General features: G+C 41.7%; 1 protein-coding gene and 1 long non-coding RNA gene across 3 annotated transcripts in view; one reads left to right on the top strand and one right to left on the bottom strand.

Annotated features, from left to right (window-relative positions):
- Positions 1 to 20,745, top strand: part of LOC139621185 (cryptochrome-1-like) — a 35,299-nt gene that overhangs the window by 8,498 nt on the left and 6,056 nt on the right. For both annotated transcript variants that reach the window (XR_011690940.1, XM_071477500.1), the window contains exons 3-14: positions 6,991 to 7,099; positions 7,227 to 7,369; positions 8,737 to 8,921; positions 10,968 to 11,056; positions 11,190 to 11,330; positions 12,264 to 12,575; positions 13,140 to 13,291; positions 16,919 to 17,121; positions 18,034 to 18,147; positions 18,246 to 18,449; positions 19,509 to 19,589; positions 19,948 to 20,072. Coding sequence is in view for 1 of the 2 variants with exons in the window: in XM_071477500.1 (XP_071333601.1) it covers positions 6,991 to 7,099; positions 7,227 to 7,369; positions 8,737 to 8,921; positions 10,968 to 11,056; positions 11,190 to 11,330; positions 12,264 to 12,575; positions 13,140 to 13,291; positions 16,919 to 17,121; positions 18,034 to 18,147; positions 18,246 to 18,449; positions 19,509 to 19,589; positions 19,948 to 20,072 (1,858 nt within the window). In the remaining variant the exon portion in view is untranslated. The remainder of the gene's footprint in view (positions 1 to 6,990; positions 7,100 to 7,226; positions 7,370 to 8,736; positions 8,922 to 10,967; positions 11,057 to 11,189; positions 11,331 to 12,263; positions 12,576 to 13,139; positions 13,292 to 16,918; positions 17,122 to 18,033; positions 18,148 to 18,245; positions 18,450 to 19,508; positions 19,590 to 19,947; positions 20,073 to 20,745) is intronic.
- Positions 6,971 to 10,040, bottom strand: LOC139621188 (uncharacterized). Its single transcript, XR_011690941.1, has 4 exons — positions 9,785 to 10,040; positions 8,773 to 8,917; positions 7,207 to 7,361; positions 6,971 to 7,110 (listed from the first exon to the last, which is right to left on the bottom strand). It is a non-coding gene; the product is annotated as an uncharacterized lncRNA (long non-coding RNA).

Raw genomic sequence — 20,745 nt, forward strand, 5'->3', positions numbered from 1 at the left:
GGGCCCAATCTCATGAATGGGTAATTCTTGTAACCAACTTCTATGGTCACTAAGAAGCTGGTTAGTTATCTGTCTTATTTGCTCTGGCTTATTCATTCTTTCTGTTGTTCAGCTGTCTTTACTACTCTTAACTGGCAGTTTTGGTCCTTGGTTTTCCTCACAGACCTTATAATATTTATTATATTTTACAGTCGCTGTAAATATTGTCCTCAGTTGTTGTTGCTATCGTTGTCAATCCAAACTCCAGGACATGAAATCAGCATGGATTTATCAGCCTTGCTCTAGTTTCCACCTCACAACAATGAAGAGCAGAGAAATAAGACCACGTTGTTGTATTTCCCCATTTTTCACAGCTGGTGTGAGTGTAGGTCAGTCAGGCAGTGGCTGCAGTAACAAATTATTCATTATAATCACTCTGAGTCAAACAGCTGCATCGTTAAACCAGTCGTACATACATGCCGGAAAGTTTTAACCCTGATTGAGTTTGGTTTGTCATAAATCACTGGGGCAGGTTATGTTATTAAGATCAAGATTATCAAGTGTTGACATTTTGAGGTATTGTTGCAATATTTCAGTTTATTACGATCTTTGTTTACTTGAACACGAGACCCTGGGAAAGACTTTACTCAAACATGGACAGTTATCTTAAGCAGCATCATTGCTATAAACCGCTTGGTTCTAGCCATGCTAACAAAGAATTTGTCATTGGAAATACCACTTAAGAATTTTATTATAAGAGTATTATTGTAACATTAAACCTGCAGGGCCGCCCCAGTGTTAAATTAATGGATTAATGGATCAAAGCTGAACCACAGGTCCTTTTATTCTGAAGCACACAGCTCGTCTCGGGCCGGAAGTGTTGACGTAGTTGTCGACAACTATTAGCAGTTGGCTGTTTGCGGTTAGTGAAAACTTAAACCGCTGTCTGTCAGCGGCGCCTTTTCAGCATGAGCAGGAAACCGTTCAAACAGATCTCTGGTTCACATGCTGATGCTATCAGGCTAACCAGCTAGCTCCCGGGCTAACTGTTAGCTGATAGCTGTTATTACACGAGCTCAGAGCAAATAATAGAATAAATATCAATAAACAGCGTAGTGATTACAAAATGTAATTGTAACAATTAAGTGAATTGTTTTTTTCCCCCTCCCCTATAAATTACAAGTCTGTAAACAATCCAGATGTAATGAGTTGTGCTCCAACTACTTTACTTTATCTCCTTTAAGTATCCCTGACCCATTCCTCAGTGTTTTGGAACATCTCATGTAAAGGTCAGAGATGATTAAAAAACTGTCGCAGCCATGTTGGATCACCACGAGAGAGCGCTTCAAAATCTAGGTTCGTTTTGCGTTACTGAAAATCAAAGTCTGGTCTCTGTTGATACCCTGCTCTAGTGTTGTTTCTTTATTTCGTTAAATTACTGTAGGACACATTAGTTTCTTGTTTTTTTTTTTTTTTAAGGTTTTGGTAAGAACCTTTATTTCATTTAGGAAACACCCTAACTTTCTGTTGCTGAAAACTCATCAGAAGAGAAAAGAGCCATATTACCCTCCCTATCTTTTTCCCAATTTCACTTCATTTTCTCCTCCCGGTGGCAGCGTCTCGCCAACATTTTCTACATGTTCAGGTTGTGTTTTCAGTTGTTTTCCAAATAAAATTAACTTAACATCTCTATACAGAATAATGGGATCCATCAGGACTGATAACTGGAAAAAGTAGACAGCTGCTTGAACAAAACATGTTAAATGTTAAATGGCAAAAAAAAAAAAAAACCTTCAGAAATATTTATTGAGTGCTCACTGTGCCAGATCCACAGGGAGCAGACAGCAGATGGGAGAAATACTCTGTGTCCCTGCTGTGGTGACACATAGCATAGGAGTGCTAGGTAAAGAGCTCAGGCTCCAGAGCAAAAACCAATAAAATTTGAGGATAATCAATTGTTTTTCCATCTAAGGGAAAATGTGAGAATAGTCTGTAGAGATGTAGGTTAGTGTGCCAGCGCATAAAACTTCTCAGTGGTTATGTGATCCTGACCTACTTGTGGTGAGGGTTTCCCGTGTGGCCCGTTACCCAACAGATACACACTGGAAAACACTGGAGGTGCAGGCAAAGATAAATGAGCAGCATCCGGCTTAAACATGTGTCTGAAAGAAGTCATCATTGATTTTGGTACAGTCCACAAGATTAGAGGCAAAGCTTCATCCAGTAGTGACAGAGGTTATCAACTGTCCTAACTTTTGGAAAGGTACCATAACTTCTGTCCTAGTAATGATCACTCTGCACTATCAATGAACTTGAACCTTATTTTAGTATCTCACCACAAACTTGAAGATCTAAAACTACTTTACTGTATATTCGGATTTGTAGTTTGTTGTTTTTGTTTTTTTTACTTTGGCCTTTTGAAATTTCAATGTGTGGTTTGTCAGCTGCTAAACTGCAGAAAAAATGTGTTTAGTTTCTTTTTAAGCAGATTGTACTGTAGATATTTAGGCATTAAAAACATGATGTCATCTCAGCTTGTTGCTGTGAATAACACCTAAATATGGTACTTGATATACTGTACAGTAGATTTAACTCCGCCATGTACAACTCAAGAACTGTCAGGAAAAAATTTGTCAGCAGTGGTTTGATTATAGTTAGACTGAAGGACAAGCTAATTCAGGGGAGACTTCAATATACCTGTCTCAATGGACTCTGTATGACAATGTGAATTATACTCGGCCTCTGTTTGATGTAAAACAGGACTGTTCTGACACATTACTGCTTCCACAATGTGGAAGATGTGTTGTTATCAAATCAGTAATATCAACAAAAGACTATTCTTATTAAACAGATATATGGTAGATATGAGATATTGGTGTGATGTATTTTCGTAGGCTAACCTGGATGTTAGCATCACCCTAGTTCCCTCGATGAAAAGCCAATGGGATTTTTACACTGTCTTTTGGATTACTGCAGAAAGTTAACTATGTGACAAACAACAGTTTATGATCCTGACTGGTTTGTTCAGCAGGATAATCTTCACTAATGACTCCACTTTATGAAGCCTAAATACAATCACAGAAATAAAAAGCTAATGTTAGGCTATAAACCAACTACACCATGGTCACGTGACTTCAACATCACCACCACTAAACTTCAAACTTGCAGCTTGATTTAGCTCTGACCTCTTCTAAAAAAGCCTTTCCTCTTATAAACTTAATAGCATAATAACAGTAATAGTTTGTACGAGCTGACTGGTGAATAGATCATTGTGATTGCGTTTAACTTCCCGGACAACCTCTATAGTCTCACTTAGACACTTGTTAGCAACCGGCCTTTTTAAGAGTCTCAAGAAATCACGACTACACCATTTACTGACATATTTTATGTTGCAGAAAGAATTGTGAAAAAGTCTTGAGCTTGTGTTAACCACACTCCCTGTTTTAGCCATCTAACCAAAAACCCATTCAATAAAGCCAGAGTCTTCAGGACGAGGGAACTGGAAGTGCTAAAATGCTAACTAATTTCTGGGTTTTAAGACTCATTCCTGCGGCACTCCAGTATAGACATAACACATTTCAAAGGACATAGAAGAACAACAAGTAAAACAGGAAATGCTTCGAAAGCCTAAAGTAGAAATATAGATTGAACTCAAAATAAGCAAACTGGATACTGGATTCAGATCCAGAGATGATATGAAACCCCTGTCCCCATATGTATCCACCTAATGAGAGAAATTAAGAAATTAAGTCAAATCTTATGTTTAACAGTTGATTTTATAGACAATAATTAAATATGCAGGCAACAATGAAATGGAAATGGAAATCAGATTTGCTTTCTCCAAAAGGTTTTAACGTTTCTCATTCAAACCCGCTTCAGTTATTGTTCTCTCTCTACTCCCACTGACAGAGAGAGAGAGAAAGAGAGAGAGAAAGAGAGAGAGAGAGAGGCAAAAGAAATGAAGAGAAAATTTTGTGAAAGTGTGTGTGTTTGTGTGTGTGGTGCACGCGCATGGCCAGGAATGAGGTTACTGGGCTAAGGGATTGTGTTGTGATGTGGCCAAAGCAGAGTGTGTCTGTACTGACAGATGTAGGGCAGAACAGTTATATAAGGACTGATATATGAAGAGGCAGCCAACAGGCACATGCACGCACGCACGCACGCACGCACACACACACACACACAGGCAGGCAGGCAGGCAGCCAGGAACATCAGGAGGAAGTGGTTAACCCAGCAACACACAGACACAGAGAAACATTCAGGCTTTCTAATGTGGAAGTGCACGCTGATGATCGCATCAGCACATGCATGCGCCCAATAGATGTGCACACACTCACACACACAAGTATGTGAGGGCTTGTGAAAGATTTGCATGAGTGCACGTGGGCATACATGTTTATCCACTGCACGTGTGGGCTCATGTGCATGCTCACATGCACACACGCACATACTCTGTAACAGCTGATAGCATGTCACCCAGAGTGATGTGTTGATATTACTTGAATGCTTTTTGTCCACTGAGATAGAAGGAGGGCAGTGGAGATAAGGCACATCTGGACTAGTGGTTGATGACTGTGTGGGTAAAAGTAGAGAAACACACATCCTGCTTGTTTTGCTCAATAAGCAAATGCTGTTTCCATGGTGTTGATTGTTGTTTCACTAACATTTCCTTTTCATATGAAGGGCTTGACTAGGTTCATACCTGGTCTTATTAAGACTGAAATTGATATTTCTTAGACTTTTAAGCAAAAAATAAAATGGAAACAAGGTAGATAAAAATATTAATTAGTTTAATATTTTTTAAAATGAAACCAGTGGTTCTTGTTGTTTGTTTTTTTTTCTCCTGGCTACTGCCCTGGCTCAGCTACTTAGTTTAGTTTGACAACCATTAGTGTTTTTTTATGACAAATGTCAGTTTAAGACTCTTTGTACATGCCAATAAAGCTTATTGAAATTCAAATAAAGAGGCAGATTGAGGAGTCTCTGTGCATTCTGTGTTGCAGCAGCATCAACCACAAAACCATTTGTGTGTCATCACAGTGTAAATGACGCTGTACAAAATGACTCAAATCATCAACAGCCCTGAAAAGTAAAAGTTGTTAAGCAATTTTCCCTCATAGATGTTTAAATATGACAGAACATAAGGTCTCTTGTTCACATAAGTCAAATCATGACAGAAAAGAAACTTTTTTTTTAGCTGCCACATCTTCACCCTCTGTTTATGTGTGTGGTTCAAAACTCAGTGTTTCACAACAGAGTTTCTACTGTTGAAGTTTTCTGTGCTGCAGAGCTGAAATGTGCTGACAAACCCAGAGGGGGCCAAAGGCTCAACCCAGACAGTCCAGTATGGAAGCTCCTACACAGGCTTCCTAACTCTGTCTAGCTCATGCATAAGCAGGCACGTGCCTCAAGTGTGCGCGACCTTGCCGCCCAGCTCTGCCCGTCTGCGTGCGGATTGGGAGCACATGGGGCTTTGCCTGTGAGTGAGTCCTCCTCTGCTTCAATGATCAGGCCAACGGGGTCAGACAGGAGGGAACAGAACTGAGCGGAACATCGTGTGGCCGCCTGGGTGTCTGCTTGGCCTGCCGACTGTCTGCTTAGTCTATGATCCTGCCTGATTCTGCTAATGATCAGAACTGCAGGTCAGACACAACAAGCTGGAGCTGAGTCTCGACTGCTGGTGCTCAACAGTTTGACCTCTGGTAACACACAGATGCAGGGAACGGAAATGTACTAAGAGATGCCATACCCTAAATATTAGCTTGATAAAAGGGTCTCAACAGCTTTGACCCTGTGCTGTTTTCCTGTAGTTATTGTATCTGTATAAACTGTATAAATTAGATCAATTAGGTCCCGTACTTCATTCTGCAACTATATATATATATATATATATATAATATATAATTTTTTTTTGTCCAGCCTGAATCCAGCAATGTTAATCAAGTGTAATGCTAAACTGGAGAATATTAAATGTAGCAAGTCAGTTTTTATTTATACAGCAGCAAATCACAACAGAAGTTATCTTAAAGCACTTTTCAAACGGAGGCTTATTCATTTAATGACAGCTACAGTTTCAGCCAGTCTAACAGTGTAAGGTAAATAATTTATGATGTTACTGTTCATACAAACATACTGTACACTCTCCTTTATGTAGCTGCTTTGGTTGAAATAGACCTCAGTCATAGATATCTTGAAGTATATATACATTTTTGACCAGTCTTGTTCCTGACCAGAAGCAGTGGATAACACACGGAAGTGTGTGTGTGTGTCACAAACAACCTTCAAAAGCAGAAACACTAAATCTCTCTGTGACCTTTCAGGCTGCAGCAGTTAATATGGTGGAGTGTCTGAACAAATGCTCGCCCACTGTTCATAGTTTCTGTATTTCTAAAGGAACGTGCTCCTGTGGGGACCGTTTCATGTCCATATTCATCATGATTCATTGAACACAGACACATTTGCTTAGAGCACATGTTCAAGGTTTGCACTAATAGGAATGCTAATGCACTGTGCACTCAAAAGAGTTAAAGTACATCCATTAGTTGCCAAACATGACACTCATAGAGGGCGTTTTTTGTTTTATTATTCTGTTCTGATGCATGTTAATCCATTAAAGCTTTAAAAGTGTGCGTCTGACAGTGAGGGGAATCTGCTCTCAGTGGGAGGTTGCATGCGTCATAAAGCCCAAACACACACACACACACACACACACACACACAGGTACTTTTTCATCCCCATACACTCACACACACCCTTATCATTGGCTATTTTTAACATGCACTTTTCCAACAGAGTTCCCATTCAAAACAAGTTGATGCTCTATCGTTGTCAAAGCTTTTTACGGTGTGACGTCAAGCAGGGACACGTGCACGTGCAGAAAAGTGAAGTATCTGAGAGTAAAAGTTTAGCAAAACTCGCTGTTTGCTTCATGACTTGAGTAAAATCAGAAGGTCATATATAAATTTGTTGTTTTCCTCCTTTGTCCACCTCCTTGCTGTCTTGTCTCTTCAGGTTTCTCCTGCAGTGTTTGGAGGATCTGGACGCCAGCCTTCGGAAACTCAACTCCCGCCTTTTTGTCATCAGGGGCCAACCAGCCAACGTGTTCCCACGGCTGTTTAAGGTCAGCAGTCACTGAAAATTAACAACAGCTCCAATAATCAAATTTAAACAAAGCAAAGAGTTGGTGGTTCCAGCTTCTCTTAACACTGAGAATTTATATGGACGAACCGTCTTTCTCTCTGTCTCAGGAGTGGAAGATCTCTCGGTTGACCTTTGAATATGACTCGGAGCCTTTTGGGAAGGAGAGAGACGCTGCCATCAAGAAGCTGGCCATGGAGGCAGGGGTGGAGGTCATCGTCAAGATATCACACACTCTTTACGACCTGGACAAGTGAGAAACACACAAACACACACAATTTTAAAGACATACAGTGCATGATTATTTTTATTCATTGGTTTATTTGATAGGGACAGTGCATGTTACATACACGGTGTAAACATGCCAGCCAATTTACATCCTTAGTCCCCAGGCAGGTAACAAAAGAAAAAACATTACAATTCACAATACACAACTACAAATATAAAGCACACAGATAAAAAGACAAATACAATTTGCAGCATGCTGACTTAAAAATTATCACAGATCTGTTTTGACTTAAGCCAGTATTTGAGATGTGTCTGAAAGGTGAGGTATGTAGGACCCTCCTTTATTGCAAGTGGTAAGCCATTCTAATATTTACTTCCCTTCACTGGCAGCACAGTTTGTCCAAATGTGATGCCCCCTCCCGTTTTGCTCCATCTAGTGGTCAAGGACTGACAATGCCACTGTCAGCCCTCTGTTCATGAATTCATGTAAAGGTGGTGGGGCAAGTCCATGCAAAACCTTATACATAAAACAAGCATATTTAAGATGTTTGAAAGATGTTTGTAATTGAAAACTCAATAAATTCTTTAATTTCTATATATGATAATTACATAAAGAAATAAAGGTTTTTTTTATCAAAAACTTATGGCTGTCTTGAAAAGTGATTCTATTGTTTAAGTGTTGTTCCTCCTGTAAATGAGCAGCTAATAAAACAATACTCAGTGTGTGAAAAACTTTAGAAGGATATCAAACAACATAGTATAATTTTTCTAAGTTGTAGGTTTTTATTAATTAAACCATACTGTCTGTGCAGTATATCTAAAAATAATCCTCCAAAAGCCTGTTTGTGTTTAAATTCTAATAAAGTTAAATTCTACATTAAACCATGCGAGGCAGTGTATCCAGACTCCTGCCTGACATGAGTCCCACCGCAGTCAGTAGCGCGATCTTGAGACAGGAAAACATAATCTTCCACTGACACCCATGTAACAGAGAGGGGCAGCTGACAGATGGCAGTCAAACACTGTTTTTAGTGATCTGTATTTATCTTATGATGATGGCTTCTGATATTAGGACTGCAGATAGGCCTTTTTCACATCACACATTCTGAAAGGGAAACCACAGGTAAAACAAATATCGTTATGGCTCAGTTGCAGTAAGTGGAACTAGCTCACCTAGATAAAAAGCCTTTCCTAGTCCACCTACTGTGACAAGCCAAAATATTGTGAACTGGTAATTTAATCCTGTAACCATTTAAAATGAATATTGATCAGAAAAATTGTTTCTTTCAGCGTCAGAAATGTAACAAAGTGATTTTCCTTTTGTGCAGAAAGTGGATTTGATCTATATTAAAATGTGACTGAGCCCTGATCCCCGTCTCTGCCCTTCTCCAGGATCATAGAGCTGAATGGCGGGCAGCCTCCTCTCACCTACAAGCGTTTCCAGACCCTGATCAGTCGACTGGATCCTCCTGAGATGCCTGTGGAGACGCTGTCGGACATGCTGATGGGTCGCTGCGTCACCCCCATCTCTGAGGACCATGGAGACAAGTACGGGGTCCCATCCCTGGAGGAGCTAGGTGAGAAAATAAACGGGCATTCCTGAATGTAGACAAGTGCAGACCTGGACTCACTTCACAATCCTTTAAAAGAAAATGCAGGTGTATTATTTGCAGTTTGAGATCATTCCAACTCAGACCAGCACCTGTAGCAACAAAAAATAGACATACGATATCTTAAAAGTCCCATATTGTATAAAGGTAGATGTCCATGTGTTTGTGATTATAAAGCAGGTCTAGGTTCTATATTAATACTGTGAAAGTATCAAAGCCTCAGTCCACAGAGAAATGCACACAGCCTGTATTCAGAAACTGAGCCTTAAAACCAGCCGTCAGGACTTCTGGAACTTTGTGATTTCACTACAGAGTTACTGCTCTCAGCCACACCCAAAGCCCCAATTATAAAGGAAACACTGGAAATACAATACTAGGGAATACAACTCATAATGCATCACTCTGTGGGAGCTGGTGTTACAGCACTAGCCTCTAAATTCAAAAATAATATCTGATGTCATAAATACATCATTATCATAATTATCTCGTCCCCTTGTATAATATAACCCCCACTTTTCAAGCATGTTCTCTAGACAAATATGCAGTTAATACTGTCTGACAAATGTTTCTTCTTAATATACTTTTTTTCATCTAAAATTTAGGACTGAGAAAAAACAACTTTAACCAAAGACTAGAAGAAAATTCACACCATGTGATGACTGAAAGTTCTAATTAAAGAAAAAAAGAATATTTAGACCTTTAAAAAAATGAAAATCCCTTCCATAATTAACACTGTGTACATAAATGTCCTTGATCCAGTTTCTCTATTTAAAGCTACATCTCCTCTAAACCCTCAGTATTGGATTAATCAGGGGACACACTCACTGTACCTGTGTTTATAGCCAGATTTCTGCTTTCCATTCACAGCCCATTCATACAGTTAGCTGCACTGTAGCCATCTGCTGCTTACACCTGTGCAGCTCTTGTACTACAAAATAAGATATTTAAGGTGTTAACCCTCTAATTCCTTCAGTGCAGATGTCAGGTTTCTCTCCGTAAAGGTTTATTCCACACCAGCTGTTATTCATCCCCTTAATTAACCAGATAACACATTCAGCACTCAGTCAGCCCAGCTGTCTGGTTTCCATTCACAGACGGTCACTGTCCATTCACAGCCTGGCGCTGCTGCCACCATCTGCTGCTCACACCTGTACCCAGTGTCACTAAAGAACTGGATGAGTGACCTGCCAAGAACTGGTGACACCTGCCCAGAATAGGTTTAATCTGACAAGATAATGAAGATAATGTAACATTCAGTGTAGAGTTTAGTACATTTAAAGTTTATTAAACACTAGGTGATAATAATCATCCATCTGCTCTATCACTAAAACGTGTAACACATCTATCAATGATGAACCATTGTGTTGCGATTATTCATGGACCTTTTCTTCCTTTTTCATTCCATTGTTGCTCTATATAAAGTAAATAGATTTTACACTTGGAAGGCTGGAGAGTGTGTGTAGTGCACTAGATGGCAAATCAAATAATATAGTCACTTCTTAATCTCCATTTCCTTTTCAGATCTCAAAAGCCCTTCACAAGTTAAAAAGAGAAATTCAAACTCAGACCCAGATTTAAACTCAAATCCAACATGAGAAAAATGAAAAGAACTTCTGTTGTGAACACCACAGAATATGACAGGGATCAGTTGACGGTGTAATAAAGTGACTATACACATCAGTTCCTCCAGAGCGGATGCAGTGTTGTGTTTCACTGTAAAACCTTTTCAGAGAATGAGAATGAGTTTAAAATTGTAATTTTAATCTCTTTTCTTCTTACACAGTGGGTGTGCAGATGAATGCAATTATGCAACAGTTACCAAACCATATGTATTCTTTGCACAATGAGTGGTCACCAACTAATTAATTCTAAGATAATGGAAGCATGTGGCGAGGCAAGCGGTTCGGCGTAGTGATACGTTGTAGTAGTTTTTAGCTTGTTGCCACCGTGTTGTCAAAGATTTTATTTAGCATATACGACGCTGTTATTGTAAATTCATATGAATGTTTTCAGGCTTTGACATCGAGGGCCTGCCTTCGGCGGTGTGGCCAGGAGGAGAGACCGAGGCTCTGACCAGGATAGAGCGCCACCTGGAGAGAAAAGTCAGTCAGATTTACTCTCGTATTGACTTATATTCTAATCATATTCTTTAAAATAACAACATTTTATTAAATCGTACCCTGCAGCTCTTTTGCTCACCGCTCTACCATCTCTCCCTCCCTCTCCATTTTCCAGGCATGGGTGGCTAATTTCGAGCGCCCCAGGATGAACGCCAACTCGCTGCTGGCCAGCCCAACAGGCCTCAGCCCCTACCTGCGCTTTGGCTGCCTCTCCTGTCGTCTCTTCTACTTCAAGCTCACTGACCTCTACCGCAAGGTCAGCTTACAACTCCTCCTTTCTTACCTCAACTCGTATGGCAGAGTTTAACAACCAAGGAGAATCCTGAATGGATGCACTACATGCTGTTTTGTAACGTAATTTTAAGTCTTTGGGCTTAAGGAGGATAACAAGTCAAAGTCAGGGGGAGAGGAGAGAAGAAAGAGAGAGGCACACGGCCTGGGTGCTCATATTGCCTAAGAGAAAAAACAAACAGTACTGAAGATACTAGGTTTAACTGATTTATTGAGACTGAGGCCGACCCTCCGGTGGTAGGATGGTAACTGGTACAACAACTGAAGAGTCCTAGTGAACTTTTAAACCTTTGTTTCTATCAGAAGTGTACAGAAAAATCACTTACTTACAGTGGCATTTTTTTTTTTACTGAGGTTTTATTTTGATCTTTTATGATCTTGTCTGGAAATAACTTTACAACCACCATAACATTTTGTACTTGCATCAGTAGGTACATCTCCATTAACCTTCTCAATGCACAATTTAAAATTGCAAACTTAAAAACGAGTAATGGAAACTCGTGTGAATTTCAAATAAATGTCATGTCACAAAAAAATGTATCCGCTCACACAAGTTGGTTTCTCAGATCTCAGACAAAGCAGTATTTCTCAAAAAAGTGCAATCGAAATGCTTTTTCTGCATTGAAGTCACATGACATCCAAGAACATTGCAGACTCTCCCAACAATCTCTGATAGGCTGCCAGATATAAGGGGTTTGCCCCTCCGTCATTACATGCACCAGATGCCCTCATTGCTGACATCACCATCCCAACACTAAGCAGATGCTGGAAATCCGTCTGTTTAATTCAAATGACATCACGAGAGGAGAAATGCTTTATTTGCATGACAACATTCCATGGAAACGCAGGTTGTGTCTTTTCGGCCTAATATCTTAATTCTCGGTGTGATTGTATTCAGGTGAAGAAGAACAGCTCCCCTCCACTTTCTCTCTATGGCCAGTTACTGTGGCGTGAGTTCTTCTACACTGCGGCGACCAACAACCCACGCTTCGACAAGATGGAGGGTAACCCCATCTGCGTCCGCATCCCCTGGGACAAAAACCCCGAAGCGCTTGCCAAGTGGGCTGAGGCTAAGACGGGCTTTCCCTGGATAGATGCCATCATGACTCAGCTGAGGCAGGAAGGCTGGATCCATCACCTGGCCAGGCATGCAGTGGCCTGCTTCCTCACCAGGGGGGACCTGTGGATCAGCTGGGAGGAAGGGATGAAGGTGAGAAAAGCGCGGATCAGAGAAAGTCACGATATCATTCAACCGACCAAGTTTCCATTTCGGTAGAAACATTCACTTGCATTCAAGGATGAACTGATTAGATTTTGCTGATCAGAGGTGAAAGGTCAAGGTCACTGTGACCTCACAAAACACAGTTTTGGTCATAGGTTAAGAAATTCACATGCCAGTTAACCCTGGACTTATTGATGGAGGTACACAACCACAAGGCGGTAATACTAGTGTTGTTTGATACTTAACACAAGATCAGATTTGTTTGTAGAAGGTGATATTTTAAGGATAAGTTGGAAAGAAGCAGAGTTCAAAGGGGAGAGGAGGCAGGAAGAGACACGGTGGAGGAAAAATGACCAAAACTAAACTGTAGTGGTGTGGATGAAGCCTGAGACACTGACACTTGACAAACAAACACTAGCAGCCCCATCAAACCACTTGGTGTCGTTTTGTAAATGCTGAATGAAGCGTAATTTTTTAGTTTGTCTCATTTCTCGTAGCCATCAGTTTGTTTTACATTCACCTGGGTGACGTGCTGTCTTGCTGCTGCTGCAGGTCTTTGAGGAGCTGCTTCTGGATGCAGACTGGAGCGTGAACGCAGGCAGCTGGATGTGGCTGTCTTGCAGTTCATTCTTCCAGCAGTTTTTCCACTGCTACTGCCCCGTGGGCTTCGGCCGGCGCACCGACCCCAACGGGGACTTCATCAGGTGGGTACCTTTCCTGGCATCGCCCCCTTGGTGCCAATAACTGACCCCCCTCTCTCCCCCCAACTGAATGGCACCCATCCTCCCTCTGTCTCTCTGGACTGCACACAAACTACTGAGAGAACAGCTAAGACTTCAGATATGCCATACATATACAAAATGAACAGCAGTTAGTCAGCAGAGATTTAGGACTTCGTAGAGGCTACAAATCATTTTCAATGATGTATTAAATGGGTTGTTTTAAACCTTATAGCACCTGGTTATTTATCAAACTCAGTGAAATATTTTAGTTATAAAAAATTATAATAATCTTGATTAACTTCAGTCAGATATTACAACCATAAATAAACACACACACACACAGCTGACAGACAGCAACAGGTTTAATTTACCAGACAAAGGCAGAGAGAGATGGAGGGAGGGATGAAGGGAGACCTCCAGATCTTTTGGTAAGTGAATGAAAGAAAACAAACATCCTTCCCTCCTCTCCTCTTCTTAATTTTGCCCATCGTCTCGTTGTCTGTTCTGTTAAAACTTCAGCACTTTAGTTTTGGAATCAGGCATGTCTTTTGTAATGATCTTAGTGTGCAGTGTACTTCTTTGCGTGCCTATTTAATTGTTTGTGAATATCTGTTTGGTGATTGTGTACGCGTGCGTGTCTTTAGTTAATATAACTGTTGCTACCAGATGATTTTTTTTTTTTTTTACTACAAAGGCGTAGATGAATTCTTCTTTCTCTGGATGTGGCTCTGTGTTTGTGTTTTGGCTCATCTGTTTTTTGGGGAGGACTGGGGGAAAAGTTCAGCTATCCCTCTCCCCTTCGGAGATTGTAGCTGATTGCTTTTAAGATGATTGGCCGTTCTCACGCCCCTCCACCCAGGTGCAGCCAGGCTTCCAGCCGGGGCTGCCTTAGGTGGAAGCCGGGGGTCGAGCTGAGACAACGGTGGCCGTTTGTTTTTGCTTGTCTGTGCAACCCTGAGGGACAGGACTTTGCTCGCGCCCCAGCAGCACCCTCTGGGCAGGTTTGAAACTCGGTAGCGTCTCATTTCGTCAAAAGGGATTCTAACCGCTTGGTAGGGAAATGCGAACGCCTTGCCTGCATTCGTTAGGTAGAGGACTATGAAGCATTCCCCAGAGGGTAGTGAGGAGAGGCGTTGGACCAGCTGTAGCTCTGCCATCGCAGTGATGCACAGTTGGCGCAGGTACTTGTTACCTGTGCTGTGCCACGCGAGCCGGTCCATTGTCCAGGTGCTGGGCAAAGCCCCTCATCCGACCCTTTGTGAAAAGTTCAGTGGTGCTCTGCTTATGTGAATGCGGCCCTGCCGGTTCAGGTGGACCTGGAGCAGTGGCTGGTTAATACAGGCCCTGAGAAAGACACACACTCACACTCACACTCAGAGACACAAAGAAAACACAAATGCTCACGAGACATTCACCTTTCATCTTAGTAGAGCTTCTGCCCAGTGCACACATGCAAAAGCCTAAATTGCTGAAGATGTAGCGTTAAAAAAAACGACATGATGCAAAGTAAGAAACTGGCAAAAATAATGATGAGCAAATAAAGTTATGTGTACTACACAGAAGCTACTTTCTTCTCACTCCCATTAGCTGCCTGTGGCCAATAAACAGACTCTGAAATACTGTTAAAGGTCAATTTCAAGTTCAGATTTAATGTTTATCCATAGCATTTATTATAAAAAGTATAATACAGACAATTGCTTAAAAAATACCTGAGAAGCATATGTTAAAAAAAAAAAAAAAGTGTATTTGCAACTGTGCATCATATTAAGGTATTCCAATAAAACAGCTGTATCTGAACACACTCACTTACACACTCCTTCCTGAAACACCACCCGCTGACCTCTGGAGGACCGCCTGGTCCTGGCAGGTCGCGGATCTTCCTGGCAAAAGGGTTGTGGTCCCTTTTGGTGAAATGAGGGGGCCCCCTAGTGGGCCAGTCCAGAGCGTGGTGCTGTGACAGTCAGCAGGGTGCCCGCTGACCACTTAAAAGACAACCACCACAGTCTGAGGGACAGGGGTAGCAGGCATGAGCTCTTTTCTCAGTCCACCACTGTCTGATCATGGGGGAGGGAGGTGGGGGGGAGAGCGGGGGGAGGGTAGGGGCCTGGAGCTGTGAGGTATAGTGGAAGACTTCTGTCATCGACCAGGAGCTTTCAGTGTTATTTTATATAGACGTGTAGCTTTTGTCACTTTTTTAAAGACTGACCTAAACAGAGGACACAGGGACACGGACACTGAGCTGAGGACAATTAAACCTGTAAATAATCGGGTATCGGGTGGTTTTTTATTTATATTTTAATTTTTTTTTTTTGCCACTACTGCCCCCTGATTCCTGATCTGAGGGCAGCCAGAGGGGAACTCAAAGACAAGAAAGTTGTTCCATAATAAATCTTTTTTTTTTTCAGTGGTGTGAAAGAAAGACAGAAATAAAGACAAGGACAGATCTCTCGATGGCAGAACTTTTCCACCATACACCTGCTCTGGTTGGGGTGGTGGGGTGGGGGGAGGGCTTCGGGTGGGTGGTGGTCAATACACTCTGCTTTCTAACCGCGTGTTACAGTAGACGTCTCCTAGCATCATCAACCCAATCGGCAGTGATCTCTCTCTAGCGACGGGGGCGATCTCCGTAAGCAACCGGAGCGCCGTTCCGTCATGAGTCCGTGTGCGTGCCGGTCCACAAGGCCGCACACCACCCCCGCCCACACCCCCTCTCTCTCTGCCTCTCAGCGACGCACTGTGCCGCTTCCCACAGTTCCACAGTTCCACTCGCCCCCCCTCCTCTGTCCTGTCTGTCTCCCCTCCTCGGACTCGGTAAGGTCGGACCAAGTGCAGTAGGTAGGTTTCCTCTCTTTGTCACACGGAGCAAATCCACGACAGCCCAAAGGGAAAACAAAGGAAATTGCAGAACAAATCTTCAGCAGGTTGGAATGGTTATTGTGAGCTGAATTCTCTTGCTTTGTTGTAGTCAGTGTTTTCTCCTGGAGGATCACACTGTGTGTCTGCAGTGTGGCTGCTATCACAGTAAAAAGTTGTTTGGGACCACAACCCCTTGTTTTTCTTGACCTATAGTCCTCAGTGTGCACTGTGGCGCTAACTCACCTCAGTGCCAGAGTCTCCAAAAGTTTCAGACTTGCAGAGCAGTGACTTTGTACTCATTCTCTCATATACCGTAGCCATACTGTGCAGTGTTGTGGTTGTTTGTAGCTTTCATTTTGTTGCAACTATTTTCCATAATACTTGTAAGCATGAAGTGCTGAAGACCAGCATGCTGTTCTCAGTCACAGTACACACGCGGGCTGTAAAAATGTATCGCATAACATCATGAGAAAGTTTTCATTTTCTCTTGAGATAATAAAAAAAAACCAGTTGTACTGATTTTTAAATGTGTAAAATTAAACTAATAGTTGAAATAGTGGAAGTACACTTGTAGTTATTCACTAGTTTTTTTTATAAATACTGTGAGATATTTTCCTAACTTGTTTTTAATGAACCTTTTGCGTCCCTGCATCTCTCCCGCCCCTCCCCCTATTTTACTCCACGTGTGACAGTGTAACCTTCCACGTCCTGTTGACACAAGCTGGCGTATCTAATGTCTCCCTGTGCTTACAGACGATACTTACCTGTCCTCCGAGGTTTCCCCGCTAAGTTCATCTACGACCCATGGAACGCCCCGGAGTCCGTGCAGACGGCCGCCAAGTGCATCATTGGCGTCCATTACCCGAAGCCCATGGTGCATCACGCAGAGGCGAGCAGACTCAACATCGAGAGGATGAAGCAGATCTACCAGCAACTTAGCCGATACAGGGGACTGGGTGAGAGACCAGTGAACTAACAAGACTAAATTTTACCACTGATATTTGGCCTGGTGGTGTAAAAAGCTTCATGTCTAACAGGTGGAGCTGGGTATCAAACTTTGTTTCTCTTATGGACCCACTGAATGCATCATCATTCGATACTTAAGAGGAAAATGAGTAAAACTCATCAGCGAAGTGGCAGCCAAAATAAGAGCAGGTCAAATTCCCTAATTAATAAGGAAAGGAAGCTTCACTTCTTCCTATCTTATCTTCTTTACCATAGGAAACACTGAACCTTCCTTTACAGAAGGAAAGGAGAAAATGCCGTCCCACAGTTCCTTGCCGCAGCAACATTAATGCGACGCACTGTTATAGTTTCACCACAGCAGACCCACATAAATGTAGACACAACAAAGCACCTACATGTTTGTGAGACTATCCACATCTATGTTAGGAGTCATCATGAAGAGCAAGCATCTTGAATTTCTACTAAACAATATCATCATCATAATAAAATACGACTTTCCTTATTAATTGTCCTTCACATCTTTTCCACGGAGGTCGAAGAGAAGTGTTTAGGAAAGGAGATTATTTTGACTTTTTGACTGCAGCCAGGGAATCCTTATCAGCACCAATACTGAACAGTTTTGAACAACACCCAGCCCTAATAAGAGGGTAGCAGTACAGCAGAGGATGACAGGAATTCATTATTAATTTTACAGTCAGTAAAGAGTTCATCGGTGGAAATCTGTGCATCATTGTCTCCATTAAATCAATTTTGGAGATGTGAACCTCGTGATTTTCTCTGAGGCCATCAGCAGCATCCACCTGGCATCTGTCCCTGTTGATTATATGACTTGTGTCAAAATAAATATTGTCTCTTCTCCAGATGTAAAAACAAACATGTGTACATGTGTCTGTGTGTTTCAGGCCTGCTGGCGTCAGTGCCGTCCACCAATGGGAATGGGAATGGAGGAATGATGGCCTACTCTCCTGGAGAGCAGCAGCCAGGGACCAACAACAACAACAACAACAACTCACACTGTAAGTCCTTTCTGTACAAATGACATAAAGTTGTTTTCACAAAAATGTCTTGTGAATGAAGAGGAGGTAACTTGTCTTCTTCGATGGTGGTTTTAAAGTGCCTGGAGTGTCGGGGAGCTCCATTGCAACAGGTAACGGCAGCGGGAGCATCCTACTTAACTTTGACAGCGAAGAACAGACGGGGCCCAGCAGCGTTGGACAACAGCAACAGCGACTGCAACAGCTGCCGCAACAACAACAACAGCAGCAGCAGCAGCAACAACAACAGCAGCAACAACAACAGCAACAGCAGCAACAGCATGGTTGGTCATCACCTGACATCTCACTCTGTGTTTGGTGCATATGTTGCTGGTTTGAAAAAAGCATTGATTCAGAAATGATTCCTCGCTGCACATTACTTACTGGTCACAGCACAAGTAGCCTTTGCACTTCTGAAAGGACCTATAATTGCTAGTAACTGCCTCATGATCATTGCTGGAATTCATTATCTAAGACACAGATGTCTTAAAGTGTCCCACACACAGAAGCAGCAGAGCTAACACACTGGGTTAGTTTGTTGCTCCACACAAAAATATTTCAAGATAATATTTGGCATGACATTTGCTGTTGAGAGTAATGTTCACTTGAGGATTAATCCTGAGGTGTAACCTTTAATCTCTGACAAACGTTTCCTGATGTAGACAAAAAAATATCAGAATGTAATAGAGATTTAATGAAAGATTTAACCACCAGTTTTTATCTTTTTTCCTGTAGCACCACCATAAAAAAAAATTTAAAAACTCAGAATATGGCTACATGTGGCCCAGACCACCTCTAAATGTGGTCTGAGTGATTGGATCTCAAATGCATCTTCAGTGCATCTGTACTTGGAGCTATCTGAGTCTAAAGGGGGCGTAGTTTAAATGTTGTTAACACACCAGTATCAACTTGTGTTTCATTTGCATGACCTGAGGTTTGGGGTTTTTTTTACTGGCCAACAATGGGAGTGATGTCAGTCCTCTATCCAATCTCCACTTTCACTGATGACCAAGACGAGAGCAGAGTCATTTGAACTGCTATCTTAGCTTAGTTTAGTTTATCTTAGCTTATCGTAGTTTAGCTTAGCTTAGCTTAGCTTGCAGGGGCTTTACAAATGCAGACATTTTTGGGCTTTAGAATATAGAATGACTGAATTTTCCTGGAAAAAGGAAATAAAATAATGAACATCATAGAAAGGGACCAGCATCAATACATTAAATGCACACATGGTCTAAATTTCTTAATTTATTAACCATATGCATGCTAATTTGCTGAATTAACATTGGGTAGTATCATGAGTATATGAAGCTTAACTTTGAGCCCTCTGGATGAATCTGTTGCAGGATACCACTCAGTGCCAGACGCCAGCCAGACCATCACCAGCAGCCGACTCTTCCACGAGTTTGCTGTGCCTCAACACCCAGGTAGCAAACAGGATCTGGTGCAGCTGTCTTTCCTTTGACAGGAACGACATGTAGATCCTTTTTGACTATAATGCTGACATTAATGCTTTTTAAATGATCTTCATGCTTGAGTTGTTGATCAAGCACAACTTTGTTTTTGTTTATTGGCTTTCAGTAAGAGAAATCAAGGCATTTGTGTAGTGTATAAGAGTGATGCCATGAGAGGGTGACTCCATTACTCAACTTCAGCTGCAGTAGCATCAGTTTCTGCATCAGTAGAGTCACAGAAGCTGCATAAAACCAGACCTCACGTACATACTACTGACATTATCAGTGGTTCTGATACTGATGAAGCTCTTCTTCTTGCCTGCTCACTCAGGACTCCTCCTGCACAACAGAGGCAGCATCACAGGAAAGCGGGAGCGTGAGTCGGAACGTGAGGGGTTGGGAGAGGAAGACCCGGCGTCCTGCTCCTTGCACAAGATGCAGAGGCAGAGTGCAGAGGTCAGCATCCTTCTCATTACGCTCATGGTTCAGGTGACATTGACTCTGTCTCTGTGTCTGATTTATGATTATGCAGTGAACATACAATGTGGCCTCTTGCTTATATTCTGTTTGATAGTTGAGAGCTGAATTTTAATGTCTCTCAATGAAGTTAAAGGAAAAGCTTAGCAACATGCTATAGTTTTATTATTGCAGAAAAATCCCATGAACAAACCAAAACCAACAATGTTTGATGACCTCACAAATATATTGTTTAATTTTTTTTAAAAAGAGGGAAATGGTGTATTTGTAGGGAACTATTTTAAGTGGCATATTAATCCACATTTCTTACTCTAGTGAGTATACACTAGAGCACTAGAGTAACACATAACAGTGTTTTTAATAGTCATAGCAATGGAGCTCTATGTGTCAGAGCCACCAGATAAATCAGTTCTTCTTTGTTGTTTTTTTATGGAATTTATTGACAATAAGAAAAAGTAAAAGTCTTCCTGAGGCCAGATTATTTTGTCATTTTAGTTTGTCAACCACCACTTGTTTTCCTCTTTTGCTATAAACCAATTAAATCAAAACTGTGAGTATACAGTGTATATGGAGATGCACACTCAGTTGCCAGGTTATCAAGTATACGTCACTAAAACGAAATCCAACAGTCCTGCAGTAAATCCTGAAATTG

This window comes from Trachinotus anak, unplaced genomic scaffold, assembly GCF_046630095.1.
Source record: "Trachinotus anak isolate AG129_WGS33_773 ecotype Australia unplaced genomic scaffold, CSIRO_AGI_Tana_v1 ptg000004l, whole genome shotgun sequence".
NCBI classification, from domain to species: domain Eukaryota; kingdom Metazoa; phylum Chordata; class Actinopteri; order Carangiformes; family Carangidae; genus Trachinotus; species Trachinotus anak.